General features: G+C 42.0%; 1 protein-coding gene across 2 annotated transcripts; it reads left to right on the forward strand.

Annotated features, from left to right (window-relative positions):
• The first annotated feature begins 20789 nt into the window (after positions 1-20789).
• Positions 20790-24671, forward strand: LOC128104236 (cathepsin 7-like). Of its 2 annotated transcripts, none has more exons than XM_052729068.1 (7): positions 20790-20915; positions 21206-21328; positions 21411-21557; positions 22097-22325; positions 22806-22964; positions 23464-23581; positions 24572-24671. In XM_052729068.1, the coding sequence occupies exons 1-7, from the start codon at positions 20790-20792 to the stop codon at positions 24669-24671; spliced, it is 1002 nt and encodes a 333-aa protein (XP_052585028.1). The 2 variants fall into 2 exon arrangements, with proteins under 2 accessions (XP_052585028.1, XP_052585027.1); XM_052729067.1 differs by having other exon boundaries at positions 22097-22321; positions 22802-22964.
• The last annotated feature ends 445 nt before the right edge of the window (positions 24672-25116 follow it).

Genomic DNA, 25116 nt, shown 5'->3' on the forward strand with positions numbered 1-25116 from the left:
TCTCATCAGAAACGAAAATGTGCTGTTGCTAGTACAGCTCGAGGACAACCCCAGGGGTGTTCGTCGCAAAGAATATAGCTCAGACTACAGCCGCGAGAACAGCGGACTTACTGTGGTGAAGAATCATGGCGGTAGCAGTGTGGGGGTCCAGCAGAGGTGGTGAGGGACGCGCCCGTGCTCGCGGTGTCGCGGTCTCACTGGATGGGGGAAGAGGCGGCAAGCAGCAGCAGTCAGCAGGTCCTCGGTGTTCGGTGTTTGGTGGTATATCCAAGTCTGAACAGCACCAATGTTGGTTATGCCGCTGAGCTGCCCCTTGTGGCTGGTCGCCGCCCACGGTGGCCATGCCGGCGGAGGAGCGTGCTGATTAAAAGAATCACAGCCATGGTTACCTTTTTAGAGCTTTATTGGGGGGGGAGAGACAGAGAGAGAAAGACACAGAAAGAGAGAGAGAGAGAGAGAGAGAGAGAGAGAGAGAGAGAAGGGGGGAGAGGGAGAGAGGGGGACCGACGGGGGGAGGGAGCGGAAAGGAGAGGGGACAGAGAGCCCACAGAGGGCCCACCTGCTTTTTAGGCTGGGAAGCCGGTGAAGGCTGATGACGTAATTAAAGGACATAAATAAGGACCAAATCCTTACACTAACAAGTGGAACACCAACTGAAAAATAAATTATCAACAGATCCAAAACAAAAGAACTCACATGACAAACTCTTAGAAAAATCAAGAATTTATTATTCAATGTTCTCTTCTATCAGGTTCAGTGTATCTTCTTGGACTTGAGTTTTGTGTAGCATGATAGATAAGGATCCTTTTGCATTCTTCTACATGCTAACATTCAGTTAGACCAGCACCATTTGCTGAAGAAGTTTTCTTTTTTCCATTGTACAATTTTGGCTCCTTTTGTTAAAAACCAGGGACACATAGGTGTATGGATTTATAACTGGGTCTTCAAATTGATAGCATTGATCCACTTCTCTGCTTTTATGCTAATACCATGTATTTTTTATTACTATAGCTCTGTAGTAGAGCTTGAAATCAGGAATGGTAATAATTCTAGAAGTTCTTTTATTGTACTGGAGTGTACAATAAAACTCTCTTGGGTTTTTTGTTTTTCCATATAAAGTTGAATATTGTTCTTTTCAAGGTTTATAAAGAATTGTGTTGGGATATAAATGGAGATTGCATTGAATCTGTAGATTGCTTTTGGTAAGTTGGCCATTTTTACTATGTTAATTCTACTGATACATGAGCATGGAAGACATTTCCATTTCCTAATATCTTCTCCAATTTCTTTCTTCAAAAACTTAAAGTTCTTATCATACAGGTCTTTCTCTTGAACACATTGGTACAGGAGACAATGTCCTGAACAGAGCACCAATCACACAAGCACAAAGATTGACAATTAATAAATGGGATCTCATGAAACAGAAAAGTTTCTATAAGGCAAAGGACACTATCAATAGGACAAAATGGTAGCCTACAGAATGGGAAAAGATCTTCACCAACCCCACTTGTGACAGAGGGATGATTTCCAAAATCCATAAAGAACTCAAGAAACTAGACATTAAAAAAACCCAATAATTCAATTAAAAAATGGGGTATAGATCTAAACAGAGAATTCTCAACAGAGGAATCTCAAATGGCTGAGAAACACTTAAAGAAATATTCAACATCCTTTGCCATCAGGGAAATGCAAATCAAAATGACTCTGAGATTCCATCTTATACCAGTCAAAATGGCTAAGATCAAAAACACAAGTGACAGCTCATGCTGGAGAGGATGTGGAATAAGGGGAACACTCCTTCATTGCTGGTGGGAGTGCAAACTTGTACTTTAAAAATCAACATGACAGTTTCTCAGAAAACTGGGCATCAATCTACCACAAGAACCAGATGTATCACTCTTGGGCATATATACCCAAAATATGCTCAATTGTACTACAAGGACACTTGCTCAACTATGTTCATAGAAGCTTTATTCATAACAGCCAGAACCTGGGAACAACCTAGATGCCCCTCAACTGAGGAATGGATAAAGAAAATGTTGTGCATTTACACAATGGAGTATTACTCAGCTCTAAGACAATGACATCATGAAATTTGTAGGCAAATGGATAGAATTAGAAAAAAATCATCTTGAGTGAGGTAACCCAGACCCAGAAAGACAAACATGATATGTACTCACTTGTACTTGGATATTAGTTATAAATAAAAGAAAACTATGCTATAATCCACAGACCCAGAAAAGGTAGCTAACAAGGAGGGCTCAAGTAGGAGGCCCAGATATCTCTGGGAAGGGGAAGTAGAAGAGATTTTGTGAGTGTTCTGTGGGTAGGTGTGGATGAGACCATGAGAGTTCAGGTTTGGGGGGAAGGAGGTGTAGAATACTGAAAGAGACTACTAGAAAGGGGTTCATTTCAGGGCCAGGTGGAAACCTGGCACAAGGGAATCTCCCAGGGATCTACACGGAGGACCCAAGCTAAGACTCCTAGCAATAGTGGATACATAGCCTGAACTGGCCATCTCCTGTCATCAGGAAAGACTCCACATGGAGGCATTGGCACACCAACCCAGCCACATAAGCTTTGACCTACAGTCTCTCCTGACTATGGAATGTGTTTGGTTAAGAGTTGTAGCACGAATCTTAAAAGGTCATATTAATAAAAACAAACCAGGGGGAGCCAGGTATTGGGGTGAATTCTGAAAAGTTAGAGAAGCAGAATAAACCACAGCTAACTGCCCCAGCCAGCAGGGTCTCAACGGGGGCGACCCACCTGCGGGAGAGAATGAAAGGGATGGGAGACATGAAGGAAGACAGCAAAACAGGGTTCTGATCAAGCTGTAAATTTTATTTTCCTTAGCAAGGCTTATACAGCATGGGAGGGGGAGGGGGAAAGAATGAGGGAAGTGGTGCAGGACGTGCAGGACATGCACTTGAGGGGGGACGTGCAGGTGAAGGAGGATGTGCACGTCGTGAGGCTGCAGGATGTTGTGCTAGGTGATAAGGTCACTGGTCAGGGCCCATTGTTCTGTTGCTATGCTACCTAACCTTGGAATGTTCTTTATCTTTGGGGGCATCTGGTTTAGGGCCTGTGGCTTGTTCTCTGGCCTAGCTAGTACTTTTCCATGATTCATGTTTGGTCCCTGACAGCTAACCTCACAAAGAGTGGCCTAGAGACTGAAGGAGTGGCCAACCAATGACTGGTCTAGCCTAAAACCTGTGCCAGGAGGGTAACCCCACCCCTGGCACTGCCTGGAGTACCAGGACTCATAGGTTGGATGACCCAGAGACTTAGGATATAACCAAACATGTCTAAAGAAAAAAAAGTCAAAAAAAAGAGCTGATGCCTAATGATATTCTGTTATACTTATAGACTGGTGCCTAGACCAATTGTCATCAGAGAAGCTTCATCCAGCAACTGATGGGAACAGATGCAGAGACCCACAGCCAAATATTAGGTAGTGCTCAGGGAATCCTGCTAAAGAAGGAATGTATGAGCCAGAGGGGTCAAGGATATCACAAGAAAAACCACAGCATCAACTAACCTGGGCTCATAGGAGCTCACAGAGACTTAACTGACAACCAGGAAGCCTGCATGGGACTATCTAGGGCCTTTACATATATGTGAGAGTGTGTAGCTTGGTCTTCTGTGGGACTCCTAACAGTGGGAGCAGGGGCTGTCTCTGATTCTTTTGTTAGCTTTTGGGACCCTACTTCTCATACTTCTCATACTTCTCATACTCATTTTGCTTGATCTTAATATAAGGGGAGGTACTTGGTCTTACTGCAACTTGATATGCCATGTTTTGTTGATATCCATGGGAAGCCTGCCCTTTCCTGAACAGAAATGGAGGAGGAGTGTATTGGGAGGGGTACAAAGGAGGATGGGAGGAGGAATTGGGAAGAGAGGAGGGAGGGGAAACTGTGGCAGGGATGTAAACAAATAAATTAATTTAAAAATTTAAATAAATATAATTAAAAAATAATGTATTATCAAGTCAGGTAGTGGTAGTACATGCTTTTAATCCTAGCACTTGGATGGCAGGGGTAGGTGAATCTCTGAATTTGAGGACAGCCTGGTCTGCAGAATGAGTTTCAGGACAGCCAATGGCTACACAAATCCTGTTTCAAAAACCAAAAGAATTTTTACTGTCTTCTGTGATATTTAAAGTATGATTTTCTCCTTTATACCACTATATCAATGAGACCAAGGGGCAGAAGAGATATTGTCCTTTGTGTCAAGTAACCTGGTTTTTGTCTGTGTGTGACCCAAAAGAAAAGTAGAGAGGGAGGATAGCAAGGAATCTGTTTAGGAAGAGACCCACATGAACTTTCCCAGGGGACTGGCCAGTTCATTCCATATGGGGAGGTCAGTTTGGTGTTTGATCATCCCGCTGCCAAGGACAGAGTGCGTTCCTTTATGCACTGGCTGTTTGTACTTAGAGCTTCAGAGTGGCAGTGATAGCAGAATTGCAGAAGGCAGTGAAGTGCCCTCAAAGCCTGGTCAGGACTTTAGAATATGAAGGGTGATTCATCCCTGAACAGTTCCTATATTTAGGGCAAGACCACCATGACTAATTTTTCATTGTTTGATTTGACAGATGAGTTCATTTCATTGAGGAAGAAAACCAGTATGAACATATGTATGGAGACTGTACAGCAGAGGGAAGTTGATGTGAATCTCAATCATAGGAAGTGCATGTGAGAGCATGAGTAAGGCTCTGAATCAGCAGAGCAGGTGTGTCCTTTGACCTAGTGATGATGTTCCTGGGGATGACCATTTTCCTGTTGATTGTGTCTATCACTTAGGGCTCAGAAAAGACCTCACTTTGGGGGGCCAAATTAATGAGTCACTGGGATTCAGAGTAATGACAGTTCTTCTATACTTCCTACCTACCCTCCTCACAGCTCATATATTCTACTAAGGTGGTACTTGGCTGTATTTCTTTGAAGTTGAAGAGTGTGTGTATTGGTATTGAAGGTAGAAAGACAGAGTTCAGATACCTTTCTATAGTAGAGATAGAATTGAGACTAGGGTATTCATTCAGCCCTATGGGTGTAGCCAGATAGATGGTATGTGATCAGCTACACTATGCACATCTTCTGGCAGTGAACAGGACAGGAGCTCATGTTGCCAGAGCCTGCTCAGTGACCCCATTCTTCTGTTACAAATGTGTTTAAGGTGTGTGCTCTAATAGAATTTTACTGGAGTACCTGTGTAGATGTAACAGTCTTATTAAATAAGAAACATAGAGCCAAATGCAGAGTTAAAAGCCCAAGAGGTCAGAGTAGTAGCTAAGAGCTGATACTAAAAACCCTTTCTTACCCTTCACTGCTGCTGTCATCCTTCCCCTCAGAAAGAGAGCTACTTCCTGTGTATCTGTCTTTTTATTGACTTTCTGTTCTGCCTTCTCATTGGTTGCAAACCCAACCACATGACCTCCTCATCACTGCCTGTCTATACAGACCTCCAGGTCTTCTATGTTTGGTATTGAGATAAAAGGTGTGTATCTCAATGCTGGCTGTATCCTTGAACACACAGAGATCTACCTGTCATGTGATCAGGATTAAAGGTGTACACCACCACTGTCCTGGCTTCTGCTATGGCTTGCTATTAACTCTGACCCCCAGGCAACTTTATTTATTAACATACAAATAAAATCACATTTCAGTACAAATAAAATATCACCATATATCTGGGATCACAGTGTTGTGAAAATCTAATTCTTGACTCAGAAATGATAAACTGCCAGTGCAAGTCTCTCACTAATTCCTTAGAAACACTTTGCTCTGGGTCCTCAGGTGTTAAAAGTAGTTAAGCCTTGGAAAGTCTTAAATGGTAGAGACATCCTTCTACCTCGTATTTCAGGTTCCTGACAGCATGTGAGAAAGAATTCTTGAGAGAGTAATTCATTTTTGCAAGAGATATCTAATTTATTGATGTGTCAAGACACAGATTGTAATGTGGGAGTCTATCTTTCTTTAATATAGCTCTGCTTGATGACCGTATATGGTTTTAGGCTGTAACAATCTTTCACCTCTTCCTTTTTCTAGGTCAGATCCTGTGTTAGAACTAGCACCAGTGAACTGTTAAGTTTTCTATCAAATATTTTGTTTTATTATATGACTGAGGTTTCCTCATTTTCTTTTTCTTGATTGTCAGCTGCTGTGATATTTTGGTGAGGTTTCTTGTGCCTGAGCTAAGAGAAGCACCAGTGTCCATCCTATGGAGCTTTAGGCTACTGCATTACTAGTTTTTTTTTTTAGATCTGTGTTCAGAGAAGCAATGGGGTTTTACTGGAGATGATGACTAGAATTAGTGAACACAAAACCTGTTGCTGAGGTGGGAAACATCTTTTTGGGGGAACACACAAGCCTCAGCTGATGCTATTCAGTCCTATCAAGAAAGTATTGATCTGGGCTCTGAGGGCATCTGTCAGCATCATTCTCAAGGTCATCATTAATTACTGTTTTCAGTGCTCAAAGCACAAGGGTGAGTCTGTATCTCTGATGTGTGATGCTAAATGAAAGAATACTAAGGATAAGGTTGCCTTTAGAGCAAGTATATTGACTGATACATGTGAGTTCAAACCTTCCCCAGTGACAATTTGAAAAAGGAACTGACCAGTATTCCCCATTAGACTTCTGTAGCTAGAGTTTTCCTGCCTGGCCCACAGTCAGGACAAATCTCTCTCACCTGCCAGTCCCACAGTCGCTCAGACCCAACCAAGTAAACACAGAGACTTATATTGGTTACAAACTGTATGGCCGTGGCAGGCTTCTTGCTAACTGTTCTTATATCTTAAATTAATCCATTTCTATAAATCTATACCTTGCCACATGGCTCGTGGCTTACTGGCATCTTCACATGCGGCTTGTCATGGTGGCGGCTGGCAGTGTCTCTCTCACCCAGCTTCCTGTTCTCTCAATTTTCCTCTCTGTTAGTCCCGCCTATACTTCCTGCCTGGCCACTGGCCAATCAGTGATTTATTTATTGACCAATCAGCAACACATTTGACATACAGACCATCCCACAGCAGACTTCCATTTGTCATGTGATTTGAAACACAGGAGAAAATACATGGCTTCCCTATAGTAATCATGAGAAAGCCTCACTGTCTCATTGGTGAATCCCAATATAAATTTGAAAAGCCCTTTGATTTTATTTACTTATTTATTTATTTATCTCTCATATATTACATCCTGACCACAGTTTCTCCTCCCTCCTCTCCTCCAAGTCTATTGCCCCCACCTCCCTTCTGCCCCAGATCCACTCTTCTTTCATTTCCGTTCAGAAAAGAGCAGGTCTCCCAGGGATACCAACCAAACATGGCATAACAAATTACAACAAGACTAGGCACATTTCCTCATATTAAGGCTGAACAAAGCAATCAAATAGGAGGAAAAGGATCCCAAAATCAGGCAAAAGAGTCAGAGGCAGCCCCTGCTACCATTGTTAGGATTCCCACAAGAACACCAAGCTATACAACCATAACATATATGCATAATATCTAAATCAGACATGTACAGGAACCCTGATTGTCGATTTAGTCTCTGTGAGCCCCTATGAGTCCTGGTTAGTTGACTGTGGGCTGTGTTCTTGTAGTGTCCTTGGCACTTGTCTTAGTTAGGGTTTCTATTGGTGTGATGAAACACCATGACCAAAAGCACGTTGGAAGAGCACTTCAGCATTGCTGTTCATCACTGAAGGAAGCCAGGACAGGAACTCAAACAGGGAAGAATCCTGGAGGTAGGGGCTGATGCAGAGGCCATAGAGTAGAGCTTGCTTCCCATGGCTTTCTCAGCCCATCTTCTTATAGAACCCAGAATTAGCAGCCCAGGGATGACATTACCTACCATGGGCTGGGCCCTCCCCCATTGATCATTTAATGAGAGAATGGAATGCCTTACAGCTGGATCTCATTAAGGCTCTTCCTTAACTGAGGCTCCTTCTTCTCTAATGACTTTCAAATTGACACACAAAATCAGCTAGTACAATGTAGCTGGAGAATTTTTCTCCAGCTCCCACAGCCAAGTCCCGCCAGACCCAGAGCCCACTTATAAAATAAACACACAGACTCTTACATTATTTAAACTGCTTGGCCATTAGCTCAGGCCTATCATTGTCTAGCTCTCACTCTTATATTCAGCCCATTTCTATTAATCTTTACTTTGCTACGTGGCTCGTGGCTTATCGGTACTTTACATCTTCCTTGTCTTGGCGGTGGCTCCAGCCGGTCTCCCTTTCCTTCCTCCTTCCTCAATTCTCCTCTCTCCTTGTCCCGCCTATACTTCCTGCCTGGTCACTGGCCAATCAGTGCTTTATTTATATAAAGCGATATCCACAGCAGTACAACTGACCTCTTGTCAATTTGACACACAAACAAGTCACTATTAAACCATACATATCTCTTCCTTTCTTATTCATCCCCAATATCTCAAATTAAAATCATAAGTAATTTAATAAGTCACACAGCCTTTACCAATTCAAACAAATTAAAATTTCAGTCTCTTTGAAATATCTTATTTCTTATAAAAGTTCAAGTCTTTTAGCTGTGGGATCCTTTAAAAATCAAAATTAAACACTTTCTTCAAGAGGGAAGAACCAGGGCACTCTTACAATCTCAATTATGGAATACCAAACTCCAGCAGTATAAATAACTCAATGTCCAATTGCCTGGGATTCACTCATGATCTTCTGAACTCCTCCAAAGAGCTTTGGGTTACTTATTCAGCTCTGCCTTCTGCAGCACATACAACTTGTCTTCTAGGCCCAGCTGGTTCCACTCCACAGCTGCTACTATTCCTGGTGGTCTTCCCATGGTACTAGCATCTCCAAAAGGTGAGGTCCCTTGCTGCATCTGGGTTGCACTTTCATCAATAGTCTCTCATATGCTCTCTTTATGCTGTCAAATTTCAACTTCTTTGTGTGACCCCTTCAGTCCTGGGTCTTAAACTGCCAACGGGACCGCACCTTCACCAATGACCTTTTCTGCTCTCACAGTGCTAAGCCTCAGCTGCTCTCCATGATCCCTTTCTGCTTCAAAACCAGTACCACCTGGGTGATGCTTACATTTTATCAAGTCTGGCTACCAGCATGAGGTACTACATTGGCTGCCACTGGAACACAGATTCTCTGCACTCAGGAAACAACTTCCCAGAAATTTTCACCTTAGTGTTGCTAGTCTCTTCCTAATCACCACTAATTTCTTAGCTCCAGCTGGCCAGCATCATGTATCCCAGAAAAGCAAAAGTTTCCTTTAGTAGTTCTGATATCTTGTTAATCACAGTTGATTCTTCAGCCCCAGCTATAAATAACCATAGAATCTTAATTAAAAATAGCAAACAGCTCTGATAGAGTCTTTAAACTTCCCTCTGAAATTATACAAGCCAAGCCTCCATCCTCTGCACTTCTCTCAATATTCTTATCTTCCAAATTCCTATAGAACATTCCATTGAGGTCTCAACATTCAGTGGCTTTTCTAGCCCCAAGTCCTAAAGTCCTTCCACAACCCTCCCCCAAACACAGTTAGGTCTGTTACAGCAGTACCCAACTCCTGGTTCCAAATTGTCTTAGTTAGTGTTTCTACTGCTGTGATGAAACACCATGACCAAAAAGCAAGTTGGGGAGGAAAGGGTTTATTTGTCTTGTACTTCAGCATTGCTGTTTTGTCACTGAAGGAAGTCAGGACAGGAACTCAAACAGGGCAGGGTCCTGCAGGCAACAGCTGATGCAGAGGCTATGGAGGGGTGCTGCTTTCTGGCTTGCTTCCCATGGCTTACTCAGCCCACCTTCTTATAGAACCCAGGACCAATGGCTCAGGGATGGCACCACCCTCCCCCATTGATCACTAATAGAGAAAATGCCTTACAGCTGGATCTCATCAAGGCATTTCCTCAACTGAGGCTCCTTCCTCTGATGGCTCTAGCTTGTATCAAGTTGACACACAAAGTCATCCAGTATGATCCCTCTGGTTTCTACAGTCCTTTCTCTTCCTCTTCCAAGGGATTCCCCAAGTGACCAAAGCACTGGACTCCCCAGAGTTACATTGTCTTGTCAGTGACTAACCACCTGAACTTTAAAAATTTGAGGAATTGGTAGATTTCCAAGAAGACTCTATGGGGTTCAAACATAGAAAACCTGGCAAGTTCCATAAGGAAAAACACATTTATAATTGTCTTAGTATAGGAAAAAAATTTAAGACACTGAAGAAAGAAATTGAAGAAGATATGATGTTGTAAATATTTCCCAACCTCATGGATTAGTAGAATTAATACAGAAAAAATGGCCATCTTGCCCTATGAAATTTCTGGTTCTAGGAATGGGTTGCATCTAGTAGAGTTTTTATCCCAAGGACTCCCATGGTCATCCTCAGGCAACACAGGCTAATTCCAAAGCTACTGCTAAAATAGTGGCATAAAATTTGTGGGAGTAACCAACAAATATCTGATTGGATTTGAGGCCTACTCCATGAGATGGAACCTATGGCTAACACTACTACAGTGGCCAAGAGCCTGAGACCTGATATGCCTGGAACCTAGCAGAAAAACAAATACTACTGAAGAGTATTAGTATTTGCTAAAGGAACATAGAAATAAAATGGCTTCTATGACATTATGCTATACACATAGATCAGTGTCTTGCTCAGCCATCATCAGAGAACCTTCCTTCCTTCCTTCCTTCCTTCCTTCCTTCCTTCCTTCCTTCCTTCCTTCCTTCCTTCTTCCTTCATTCCTTCCCTCCTTCTGTATTTATTATGGGAATAAATACAGAGACCCACAGCTGAACAATGTGCAAAGAGTAAGAGTCCTTGGAAAACTTAGTCCTAATTTGAATATCTACATCAAATCCATCTCATCAGGGTTCAGGAAACCCTATGGACAAGGAGGCAGCAAGATTTGTAAGAGCCAGAGGAGATGGAGGACACCAAGGAAACAGTACATTCTTAACACAGTGGGAATGATGCACACATGAACTCACAGAGATGGCTTGCACAGGGCTTGCACTGGTCTGGACCAGAAGGGGTCACAGCACTGACAGGGGACATGGACACAAGCCCCATTTCTAACCCAGAAGCTATCTTCAATTGATAACTCTTCACAAATAAAAGATTAGTTTTCTATTACCCTGGGGTCTCCATTCATTGTGGTATCTCCCTCTCCGTTCTCCCACTCTGCTCCTGATCCAGCTGGGACCTCCTGCTCCCCTAAGCTCTCTTTCCCCCGACCCTTGCCCTCCATTAACATCCTCCCCCCCCCCAGTTTGCTTGTGTAGATCTCATCCATTTCTCTGTCTTTGGGCCATCCCTGTGTCTTTTTCAGGGTCCTCTTTACTAGGTAGCCTCCCTGGAGTTGTGAGTTGCAGTCTGGTTATCATTTGCTTTACATCTAGTATCCATTTATGAGTGAGTACATACCATGTTTGGGAGAAGCAGAGTGCTAGAGAGGTTCCCACAAATCCACTAAGATACCTCCACTGTAGACTACTGGCAATGGTCGAGAGAGTGCCTGAGCTGACCTGCTCTGGTGACCAGATGGCTGAACACCCTGGCTGTCATGATAGAACTCTCGTCCAGTGTCTGATGGAAGCAGATGCAGAGATCCACAGCCAGCAGAGCCCCAGGTGGAGCTCCAGGAGTCCAATCGGTGAGAGAGAGGAGGGATTGTATGAGCTAGAGATATTGAGACCATGATTGGAAAAAGCACAGGGACAAATAGCCAAACTAGTGGAAATGCATGAACTGTGAACCAATAGCTGAAGAGCCCCCATGGAACTGGATCAGGCCCTCTGGATAAGTGAGACAGTTGTTTAGCTTGAACTGTTTGGGAGGCCCCCAGGCAGTGGAGCTGGGACCTGTCCTTGGTGCATGGGCTGGCTTTTTGGAGCCTGGGGCCTATGCTAGGACACTTTGCTCAGCCTTGGTGTAGGGAGGAGGGGACTGGATCTGCCTTGGCTGAGTCTATCAGGCTGGACTGACTCCCCAGGGGAGACCTTGCCCTGGAGGAGACAGGAATGGGTGGTGAATTGGGGGGAGGGCTGGGGGGTGGGAGGAGGGAGGACAGGGGAATCCGTGGGTGATATGTGAAATTAAGTTAATTGTAAAATAAAAATATTTAAAAAATTTTAAAAAAGAAAGATTAGTTTCTCCTGTGGAGTCTCACTACGTATGCAAACCATTCTGAAGGCCAGGCGCCATGCCCAGCAGTCGATGGCCAACGTAAAATGAGATCAATGGTGTTTAGGGAAGTTCTTTGTCTCTAATGGTTTGTCGGGGCTCATTTGTTTGTTTTGTTTTACCTTTGCCTGTATATTTTCATCTCCAGTTCTGTGTTATCATAGGATTTCTGTGATGTGAATGTGTGTATCTCTGCATCTATATGTTTCATTTTTTCCTTTGCTCCTTTTCTTCTGTTTTTGTTGTTTGTTTTGTCCTCTTAATATTTATTTTTTATTTTATCTAATTTTATATTATTTTTGTTATTATCATTATTTAGATGCCTATGTGTATCCTAAGGGTGTGGATTTGGGTCCATGCAGAAGTGGGGATGGTCTGGATGGACCTGGGGAAGGAGAAACCATAATCAGAATGTATTGTCTTAAATAAAATATATACTCTCAATAAAAAATACTAAATAAAAATGAAAAGAAATAAGCTCTGGTGTCTCCATAAACTCAGGAAGCAAATGGTAAACTGGGCTGTGATTAATAATAATATCTATATCTTAGAGGACACAGTGTGTTGTGTCCAGGTCACCATGCTGTGCACTTTTTGTATACATCATTTTATTCTCATAGCAGTCCTTTCAGGTGGATTATTTACACTTTATAATTTAGGAGACCAAGACTCACAGTTGTGGTGGTATTGTGTTCCCCAAAATATTGTGCACCCTAATAAACTTATCTGGGGTCAGAGAACAGAAGAGCCACTAGATATAGAGGCCAGAAAATGGTGGCACACACCTTTAATCCTATCACTTGGGAGGCAGAGATCCATCCGGATCTCTGTGAGTTTAAAGCCACGCTGGAAACAGCCAGGCATGGTGACTCACACCTTTAATCCCACATCCCACAAAGTGAGCCTTTAATCCCAGGAAGTGATGGCAAAAAGAAAAAACAGTATATAAGGTGTGAAAACCAGAAACTAGAAGCTTTTGGCTGGTTAAGCTTTGATACTTTTGAGAACCAGTTCAGCTGAGATCCATTTGGATGAGGACTCAGAGGCTTCCAGTCTGAGGAAACAGGATCAGCTGAGAAATTGGCAAGGTGAGGTTAGCTGTGGTTTGTTCTGCTTCTCTGATCTTCCAGAATTCACCCAATACCCAGCTCCAGGTTTGTTTTTATTAACAAGACTCTTTAAGATTCATGCTACACACAGTGGAGGCAGGGATTGTCTAAGGCTATGTTGATAGTTAGGTCAACACTCTGCTCTTCTGATGGCTGAATCGATTTAAGGGCTAAACAGTAACTAGTGGGCAGCTGCTTTGAATGCCTTATCTAATCCCACATCCTCCCCTGTATCCTATATTCTCTTCCCCAACATGCATCATAGTATTTTTAAAAGTAATTTGAAAATGGATGGGTCACTAAAATCTCTGCAATTACCTAAAGATAAAAGAAAAGTGTGTGTGTTGATTATATATACAGAAAGAAAAAATGTGAAGGAATTATCACTGAAACAGTTCTGTAAAAGCATCATATAGGCAAAAGAAAGTAAAACACTGTGTGGTTTGATGATAAATATCCCCATCAGCTTGGGTATTTGAACACCAGGTTCCCAGTCAGAGAGATTTTGTAGGTACAATCTTGATAGATAAACTGTCACTTGGGGTGAATTTTGAGATAATATAGCCTCATTCTACTTCCAGTTTATTCTCTTTGCTTCATGCTTTCCTTTTAAAAATTTGCTACCCCCTAACCCACCCATCAATGCCTGAGGCAGGTGGGAGAGCTGGCCGAGGTCATAAGAGCAGAAGAGCTGTTCCTGCCCGGCTGCCATCAGCTGCAGCACTCAGGAGAGTGGCCCCTACACCTTGCCTGGGCAACACAGTAGTGCTGGCCCTGAAGGTGTACATGTGGGAGAAATGACCCTGAGGACATGAAAGCTAGAGAACTGGCCCTGCCCCTTGCTCATCTCTGCGGTGGATGAACTAGTCAGGATAATGCTGGAGAGCTCACCTTGGTAGAGAAGATAGGGGACAGCTGGGGACTGACCAACAGGGCAACTACCCAGTCCCAGAACCAGGGTTATATGTTGGCCCACCCCAATATCCATCCCACTGTGATGGTCTGGAGCGTGGGGGAAGGGGTTCAGTCCTGTGGATCAAGGACTGCGGGGTCTCTACAATACAGAACAGCAATAGGATATCCAAGAAGAGTTCCAGTAAGGGCCAACAACCAATATAGTTTGTTAAACAAGACCTGTACAATGACAACACCATTTGTTTTGTCAATGTGGATGTAGAAAATTTTACAGGCACCCCTTAGATGAAGAAATACAGGCAATCAATTGCTGCAAAGAAAGGGAGAAGTGGGTTTCTCCAGGACAAACTCCCTGATAGGTAGCCCAATCCTAAATGATCAGGCTTTACTACAATTCCATTACATCAATGCTAATGGATGAACAATATACATATTTATACATATGCAGGAAGAATAAATAAAGATGGGGTCATGAAATTCACAGGCAGCAGGTGGGAATGGAGGGCTGGAAGTGGCAGCAGGAGGTGAAGGAATGATTAAATACAGTACTCATGTATGGATAAGATACTTTACACACTTTGAGAAAATGAACATTTTAAATAACTACATGTAAATATGCAGTCTTTGATAATCCTTTTTCATGCTACTTGAGCTCTAGAAATTAATTTGTTACATTATTTTCCCAACACTCCAATGGCACAAGGATAATAATACTCATTGCAATAATGTTTGGAAAATAGTGACAGTATGTTGGATATGTGCATCAGTGTGTAGAAGATTGCTATAGGATGATCTGTGGCAGAGTTGAGCCCATGTGAGAGATTCTGATGACTGAGGACAAACTTCTGAGTGTCAGACAACACTCACCTTTCACATCATAAATGGAGGGCAACAAGACTCTTGGCCGGACTCTTCTTTGAGACAAGTGGTGGCATGGTGGACTTCTTAAAATGTCACTGAGCATTACCCCCACCCCATGTACTCTGGAAAAGGACTGGCCCCACCTCACTGGGTTTCCACTGTGAACAAGAATTCGTTGCATACACGTGCCACTGTTCAGGGATCCTCAAAGTGAAAACTTGTACAGATATTTTGGACAATGGGCTTGAAAAGTTTCACAACTCATTTCACGTAGATCAGGGATCTTTAATCCCCATTTTTCTATTTGGATTCAAACTCCTTGGTACAAAGAAGGGAAAACTGCTGCTTCACATTGTTTTTTAGCTCATAGCATGACTGTCTTCTATTGCTGTGATAAATGACATGACCAAAAGCAACTCGTGGAAAGGGTTCATTTCATTTGTAGGTTACATCCCATCATCAGGAGAACCCAAAGTAGGAAGGCTGCGAGGAGTTAGGAATGTACTTACAGTCCTCCAAGAAGTGTGATGAGTTGTGAAATACATTTCCATTCTCCTGGACTGTGGCACTGTAAGAGTCAGTTTGGAGGGCAGATTTGATTCTTCAGATAGCAGTCTAAGGAGCAATCTGAGTCCAAAATTACACACAATCAGACCATCACCTTCCTCATTCGCTTAGATAAATCTCCAGGACGGAGGGCTGACAATCTTCCTCCACAATAATTCTACATGATAGGATATATAGAGAAGTATTTCACAATTTATCACACTTCTTGAAAGATCACAAGTGCATTCCTGCCTTCTCAAAGCCTCCATGGAGGGTGAGATTCCTGGACAATAAAGTGAAAATGGAAGAATACTTGCAGAGCTCCTTCTGGTGGGGAATATTCAGCTGTTTTATGTCATTGTTACTGACACTTTTCTCTGAGTTCCCAAATAAACAAAAGTTCAACATCCTCGGAGTGTTACAGTAGGCTTCCAGATGTGTGAGAATGGTCAAGGCCATAACTGCCATTGACGTGCTGTTCTCCAGAGTTTCTAGTTGCTAATAAGGTTTGTCTTGTGTCAAATGTGGTTTTATAGCCACAGGTAAAATTTTGAGGAGGAATTTCTTGATATGATTTTCTGTTTCAAAATATATTTAGGTTTTAAAATTTAGTTGTGAGGTTACGGGTGTAAGAAAGAAATTATATAAGGAATACTGAAAAAGTTTCTATCATTCCTCATTCTTTCATTACCTCATTTAAAAATGCAGACTTAGGTACAATATAAAAGGGTATAAATTGGAATTTCCAGAATATCTTAATTTAGGTTACCAATCATTTACATCTCCAGAAAACCAACCTTGTTTCTAAATCCCTTACCTCTTCAATTAGAATGACATTAAGGAAGAAGAAATTTAACATATTAACAGATTATTTTCTTCTCTGTTGCAAACTAGGAGAGAACTAAGATCAGACAGAAAAGACTAATCAGCCTTGAAGAGGAGTGATTTTCATGTACTGTGCCAGTATGTATCCTTGGTTAGCACCAAAGATGGGGATCTTATACAATTAAAACATCCCCCCACCATAGCCTCGAGCTAAGCATGAAAAGAGGGAGGAATACAGATAAAAAGAAGGAAAAAGAATGGAAGGAAGAAGCAAAAAAAAACAGGAAGGAAAAGAATAAAAGTTGAATTGGCAAATCTGGTCTACACAGAAAATTCCAGGTCAGTATGAGTTACACAATGAGACACTGTCTCAATAAATAAATAAAAACATAATTAGAAATAAAAATCAATTCAGGTGTCTTATGGTGAACAGAGGGAGAGACAGTTAAAATGTTTAAACTGAGAGATCCATGTGCATACACACCTGTCATTGGGTTGCTTCTGGGGATACACATCCCTATCTGTGAGGACCTGCCAGGTAAGGGAATGAAGCATTGCTAGAAATGATTCCCCTTGATGTCTCTTATTTTAAGTATAGGACTTACAGAGAAATAGCAGTGAGGTTCCCAGTATTGTTCTGTTTACACATGCACCTCCTCTCATTTTTACAACTACGGTTCACAGGGCTCTCCAGACTTCAGTGGAGGTCAGCACCTACCTGAGGACTTGGTTCAGTCCATCTAGGGTAGGTTTAGGAACTTTGTTTTCCTAGCAAGAGCTCATGGATGGAGTTGCCACTGAGCATGACCTCATATGAAAACCTGTGCGTAGATGATAAACTGTCTTCTATGAACAAACTTATTCATGAAAGTGTCCACTGTAGTGAAGCATACAGATGAAGGGTGATCCTACCTGCCTTTCTAATGTGGGGCAATAATGTCAAGTCAGGTCATGCTAGAGCAGCTTAGAAATCACAAGTGAGCTTTAGATCCTTTCACATGATTCCAGGACCACACTTGATTCTTGAGGTGATCTGAGAAGATCCCTCGGTCTCTGCAGAATGTGGTCATGTTTTGACAAAAGTGCTCACTCACCTGGTGCTATATTGGATAACCAAAATCCAAGGAAACTGCTGCCTAAGAGGAACTTGTCCTATGACATCATTACTAGGAAATGTTTATTAAGGACCCTGGAGATACATAAGAGGATGACACAGTGGGGAAAGTGGGTCTGCTCAACATAAGTCCATATAATAGAGTTTATAGCCAAGGAGAAAGGTGGGGATCTGAAAATATGAAAATATTGCAACAAAACAGAATCAGAGTTGAAAGGCTGTGGCTGGATAGATGTTCAGGATTCTTGCTGCAGTCAGGCAAGGATGAGTAGACTTCACCTGGGTCACAGTGGGGGAAGAGAAGCCTGATCAGATTTGAAGTGTGATCAGATGGAAATATTGATTTGTGGTGACTTGACTTATCAGTATTCTTGAAGGAAATGAGATAACAGAAGGATGTGCATAGACATTGTTAGCAGAGACTCAAAACTCTAAATGGAGCAGTCCAGGTTTATTAAGCAAGTAATGAATACTTAGGCATTTAAAAGACTTATGGCCATTATACTGGGCTACTCTATATGACATAAATATTCATCCCTCTTTCTATTACATTTAGAAATGTATGGGTTGAATTTAGATTTTGTGCAAATTTACTAGTGTAGGATATAAGGTAAATAGGTATCATATACTTTTTCCCTAATCAAAGGAACCAACTAAATGCCACATTGAATACAGAAACAGAATATATTTGTGTTCATTTAACAGAAAATTACATAACTTGATTAAAAGAGGATAATTTGACAGTAGGTATGGTGTAGCTAGAGTTTTCCTGCCTGGCCTACAGTCAGGACAAATCTTTGTCACCTGCCAGTCCTACAGCCGTCAGACCCAACCAAGTAAACACAGAGACTTATATTGGTTACAAACTGTATGGCCATGGCAGGCTTCTTGCTAACTGTTCTTTTATCTTAAATTAATCCATTTCTATTAATCTATACCTTGCCACGTGGCTCGTGGCTTACTGGCATCTTCACATGCTGTTTGTCATCGTGGCGGCTGGCAGTGTCTCTGACTCAGCCTTCCACTTCCCAGCTTTATTCTCCTCCTTGTCCCGCCTATCCTTCCTCCTGCCTGACTACTGGCCAATCAGTGTTTTATTTACCAACCAATCAGAGCAACACATTTGCCACACAGAACATCCCACAGCAGTACGGGGGACTAATTTATTTCCTAATGGCTCCTCTTTCAATACTGGTATTGTGGAAACTACCTCTACCATGCCTATGGTAAAGAAAAACACTCTGTGTATGGTAGAAGGCAAAATCCTAAACAGAGAAAATGAAGTGAGGGGTGCTAAGGTTGAGGACAGTGAATAGAGGATTATTGTTTCATTAGTCTGTAGCTTCCCAAAAGTGGATGAAATTTTCTCAGAGATCTACTTGGTGATGTTTGTACAACAATGATTGTGTCCTGAAGGCCACTGAGATTTATATCTATAATGTATGTTGAAATTTCTGGTGATAGATGTGTTACTGAATGGATATATTGACAGGTCTGATGGTGTTTGGCAATGGGTGTTCAACTTAACCTCAAGTAGAGAAATGTCAGATAGTTTCTTGAGACCATGCACACTAAGACTTATATTTCTCTCCTTGCTTTGGTCTTGAACACTTCCTATATGGAATCACCCCTCCATTAGGCTTCTTACAAGTACTATCTGTGTTCCTCTGTGACATTGAAAAGAATACATGCCAAAGTTAGTGTTCTCACAGGATCCCAATGTAGCTGTGAAGTAAACATGAACTATAAGAGTAGAATATGCTGAGAGTCCACTCCAGGGTGGCAACCTACCTCTTATTCTAAATTAAGTACTATGCTGAAATCCTACACAGCTTTTTCCAGGAAACATCCTAACCTCAATTTATACCTACTATTGAGTTAAATGGCAGACTATTGTGTGATCCACAGCCTAAAGGCTGATTCCATAACTTCCTCTCTGAAGGTCCACAAGTTCAACTCCCCATGGTCCACAGGAAGCAGCTCACACCCACCCCTCCAGGACAGGTAAGATCAAATCTCATTAGAAGCCTCGAGGCCCAATCTGGTTATCCCCATAGCCAATCGGAAGAAGGGAAATGTTGATGGAAAGGGCTGACTAGACAGACTTGGGATTTAAAGCCTGAGCAAGGTATTGCTGGGCCAGATTCTGACATCTCAGCAACCTCTGAAGAGCTTCTGGAGTGTGCTGAGGAAACAGCAGTCACCAAGGTGAGGCCCTGCTTCTACCAAGACAGAAAGGGAATTGATCTTGGAGGAGAAGCCTTGAGAGACCATAGAGAGTCAGACAGATCTCCAGTAATGAGAGTATCTTCTCAACTTCAGCAGCCCTTCTGTGTAGAGGTAGAAAAGGGTGGAGAAGCCCGACAGAAAACCATATGTCCAGGTTCGTATAGGTTCCAATTCAGTGCAAATCTGGTTCTGGCCAGAAACAGTGACAGCTGATATCATGCACACCAGGGTTATGTTCATCTCATTTTGAGCCTACAGAGATAATTTTCTTGAACATCACCACTAGACAGAAGCTTCTTTTCATGATTGTTGTATACAGAAGTATAAGGTTGCATGTCTCTAGTCTAGAACATGGCTTATGAGATGCAGTTTGTCCTGATTCTGAATCCTAAGAAGTCTTTATCTAGTACCCTATCAGCACTGGTGGCTATGGATTCCAGTGGCTTTTCCATCTGAGCCTTTTCTCATGGAAGTAATGAATGTGTGGCCAAGTCCCAATGATGGGGTCAACTACTAGTAACTTTGAACTCCCCCATAGGAAGGAGGGATAGCCTAGGATGTTTTCTTTCAAACAAAGCCCATCTCCTGCTTTGTATTAAGAAGGGATGTGATGCAATGTGCCCCTAGCTCCAGGGAAAATCTTTTAGTTCAGATCAAATGCCACATCAGAGAAGTTTTTTATCATTACAAATACTTGGTTAACTGTTGCAAGACCCCTAGTTATATAGGATTTGAATTTTGCTGTCCAGTCACATTTCTGATCATGTCAATTGGCAGTACATGGCCGATTCCATGAATTTCTAGAATTTTTCCCACATGCTCTGCAATTTTATGTAAAAACTAAGTTCCATCCATGGCATCTCCAGTCCAAACTCATATTTAGTCATTTAAAAAAATCTTTGAGTAAATATTTGAGAGAGTAGTTGGAATAATTTTAGCCAGCATAGGTGACTTAATTTCTCAAGAGTGTTGGTTTATTCTCCTATTCATTTTTCTTTATTCTGTAGGTACTTAAGACATGATTCCTGCTGTCTTCTTGGTCATCCTATGCTTGGGAGTAGCCTCAGGTGCTCCAAAACCAGATTACAGTTTGGATGCTGAGTGGGAGGAGTGGAAGAGGAGCTATGAGAAAACATACACCCAAGTAAGTCACATGGACACACAGAGGGTCCTTGTAGAGCATGTTCATTGCTGTTTGGGGTTCATGGATTTAATAGAGGTCATAGATGCCACCCCTACTTGAGGAATTAGTGTAACACGGCATGAACACAAGGTGGCCACTGTCTCTGCTCATCAGGGTGTTGAGAGTGAATTGCTTTAGTGTCCCAAGATCCCTCTCCATGACCTCTATGCATATGCAGCAGGAAGTCGACTTGGTCAGGTAGTGCAGGGATATAATTGGAAGTAAATGACATTCATTATGTTTATTTCCAGGAGGAAGAAAGACAGAAGAGAGCGGTATGGGAAGAAAATGTGAAAATGATCAAGCTGCACAGTGAGGGGAATGGCCTAGGGATGAACAACTTCACTGTAGAGATGAACGAATTTGGTGACATGGTCAGTATGACTCAAACTGTTTCACACTTTTTCATTTTCTCCTCTGTTGTTTAAATGGAGATTTTATGTACTTTCCTTGAAGACTGGTGAAGAAATGAGGAAAATGATGATGGAGAGTTCAGTTCTGACTCTAAGGAATGGGAAACGCATCCAGAAACGAGGCGATCCCAAAATCCCCAAAACTTTGGACTGGAGAACACAAGGCTATGTGACTCCTGTGCGGAGACAGGTATTACAACATCACATGATTTTCTTCCTCAACTACTGGGATGCAACAAGTTATAAACATGTCTATCTTATTTAACTGTGGTATAACATGCTATTCACCAAACATATTTTTATATTGTCCTTAGCATTCAATTGCTAGTAACAAATATTTCTTGGTTGTCCCAAGGAATGAGGAATCCCTAATCCATACCTTACCAATTATAGGGCCCATACAGCTATAGAACGCATACCTATCATTTCTATGCGCGACTTAGTTTTAAACCTCTACCTAGTGGCCCCACTTTATCTCTCTCCAGGTTTAATTTATTCTATTAAGGACATTTATCACATTAGGCATCCAATAGATCATGGTCTTTTGTGCATCTGTGTGTGTATGTGTGGCTAACCATTTGGGGCATGAGACACCTCCCCGTGGAGACTGATCTTTCCTAGGCATCCACCAAATGCTAATAGTTCATTTTTGATAAAGAATTCAATAGCTTGAGTTATTATTGAAGTTAGTATTTGTTTGTGGATGACAGTTTTTTCTTCTCTGCTCAGCTAGGTTGTGGTGCTTGTTGGGCTTTTGCTGTGGCTGCTTGTATAGAAGGACAGCTGTTCAAGAAAACAGGCAAACTGATCCCACTGAGTGTACAGAACCTAATAGACTGTTCTAGATCTTTTGGCACTGAAGGCTGTAAAGGAGGCAAACCTTATGGTGCCTTCCTATATGTGAAGAACAATGGAGGTCTGGAGGCCGAGGCAACCTATCCATATGAAGCAAAGGTGAGTGGGCTTCCTGGGATGTCATTTCAGTTTGGCTAGGGCAAGGGGAAAATGGCAGAAATAATAATCCATTTCCTTCAGACTTCACATTGAATGTAGCATCTCTCTGCACACCACCACTGCTGCCATTGCAGTGTCCACCATTGCATGGTTGCCTGATTCCAGGGTTCCATGTAGCTGTTCTTGCTTCTAGGCACATGGAGAATGTGCAGACCATTCCACATATAATACAGATTTCTGCACCATGAAAATTTCTTACGGATAGAAAGACCTATGAGGTGTCATTGAAGACACGAGAGCTGATTTTTCAGTTCCAAATCTCCCAGCAACATTTCACTTCCTGGAATGATTTATAACAGTCCAGATGTGGGGAGGGTCCACCGCAAAGTGCTGAGTGTTATGCTTCTGACTCTTGCTCTCCAGAAGGTAGATGGAAGTAACCAAGTCTTTTAACTCTTTATTTATTTATTTATTTTAAAGGAAGGACGCTGCAGGTACCGTCCTGAACGTTCTGTTGTTAAGGTCACCCGCTTTTTGGTTGTCCCAAGGAATGAAGAAGCCCTAATGAATGCTTTAGTAACTCATGGGCCCATTGCTGTTGGAATTGATGCTGAACATGAATCTTTTAAAAAGTATAAGGGAGGTAAGTACGTGTTTTTCTAGATATTAACGAAGAATGCTTGTGACCCTTGGGGACAAGCCCGTTTGATGTCCTAATAGTGTATAAAATTTGATGTTAGATTTAGTGTTTGTAAATTTTTCACTTGTCTGTACAATAATCATGTGTTATTACTATGTGGCATGACATCTCTGTGCATGTGAGAACTTCATTATTTATCATTCTTGTTTAACTTTACTTATTTTTCTTTCCTCACTTGGTATATTTTTAAGATGTGGAGTGACTGTCTTTCTAGAACTGGATTCTAAAGAGTGCCTTAAGTTATTTATGTTCAGTTACAATTTCCCGGAATAGGGTTCTATTAGTGAAAACATAAGATGTGAAAGAGTCATGCATCCTATACGAGTGTAGGGAAGGACTTTCTGTCTTTTTAGTCTAGTTATAAAATGCCTCACTTACTGTTGTTGACCATGATCATTATCAGGTTACTGGAGCCTTTCACTCCCTCAATCTTATTTTTCAGGTATATACTATGAGCCTAATTGCTCACGTGATTCTCCTAACCATGGTTTGCTGTTGGTTGGCTTTGGCTATGAAGGCAGAGAGTCAGAGGGCAAGAAATATTGGCTGTTAAAGAACAGGTATAAATTGCTGAAATTATTTGTATTTTAGGTTTCAAATGGACTTTCTGTTTGTTGTTATAGTTTATATTGTCACAGAAAGTGTAGTTACAATTAAGTTGAGAAAGGAACATTTTCTTTTCTTTTTTGTTGTTTAAATGTGGTGTGTGTGTGTGTGTGTGTGTGTGTGTGTGTGTGTGTGTGTGTGTGTGTGTGTAGGCCTGATGCTGTTAACAGTTGTTTTCCTCAGTTCCTCTATATTGAGGAAGAGAGTGTCACTGATCCTAGAGTTTTCTATTTTTGTTAGTGTGCTTATCCAGTTTGTTCCAGTTATGTCTTGACTTCTGCAATTACAGATTGGCTGCAAAAAAACATCCTAGTTTTCTTTTACTGTTATTTTTATTTGTTGTGTGTGTCTGTATGAATGATGGCTGTGTGTAGGCAGATGCTCATGCAGACCAGATGAAGATGCCACATTCCCTACAGCTCCAGTTACAGGGATTGTGAGCTCACTGACTTGGGTACTGTGCTGGGTGGGAACTTTTGTCCTGTGGAAGAACTCCAAGTGCTCCTAGTCACTGAGACACACCTTCAGCCTCATTCTGGCTTTAAGTGGAACTCAGACTCCAACTCCAGACCTTCCAGTTGTGGGATCTGGCTTTACTGTCTGGTTCCTGTCTTTGTCTGGAGCAGTTAACATATAATGTATGAACATAGAGTTCAGAATCTGTCATTGATTTCCTTGGGAATCAATATAATATTTGCATCATTGATTTTCTATTTCTCATTGGTTATTTCTGAACAACCTGTGGGTGGAATATGTTCTAATTTTCCCTGCTATTATTTTTACTGTTCTCTGTGAGATAAATCTTGATACTCTGGAATTGACTCTGCCTTTTTCTGATGCTTTCTATTAAATTGGCCTCTGGCTCTGTACTCAAATTTGGAGTTATTGTAAAATTCCACTCTGCTGTGTCTTTTCTACTAAATGGAAAACCTGATTTCTTTCAGCCATGGTGAAAACTGGGGAGAAAATGGCTACATAAAGATTCCCAGAGATCAGAACAACTACTGTGGAATTGCTTCCTACGCCATGTACCCCATATTGTGAGCTGCCTAGGGGTAAGAGGAAAGGGAAGATATTAGGGCAACACATATAGAAGAACTCCATTGTTGGGCTCCATAAGTCCGGGGCATGGGGCCCAGTGTAACTTTCTGAGCCTAGCTCAAGTTTTGTGACCTGTCCTAGGACATGACACCGGCATAAGAGTGACTCAGCACTACCCAACCTAGAATCGCTTCTGCCTAGTAACTGCTGAGACAGCATCATCTCATTGGCCCACTATCCTCACCCCATCCCCCCATCACCCCAACCTATATAAATTCACTCCTGATGCAATAAAGTTTCTGCTTTGACAAGACTCCCGGCTCAGTGTGCTTCTCTCTGGTGGACAGGGGAGGTCTGGGCCATGGCCACTCACCATCCCGCTCAGCCCCAGGGAGAGACTGGCTGGACCGGTCCTGCCTCCGCCCTACCTGTCAGTCAGACTGACACT

This window comes from Peromyscus californicus, unplaced genomic scaffold (assembly GCF_007827085.1).
Source record: "Peromyscus californicus insignis strain IS unplaced genomic scaffold, ASM782708v3 Scaffold_8__1_contigs__length_139910024, whole genome shotgun sequence".
NCBI lineage: Eukaryota > Metazoa > Chordata > Mammalia > Rodentia > Cricetidae > Peromyscus > Peromyscus californicus.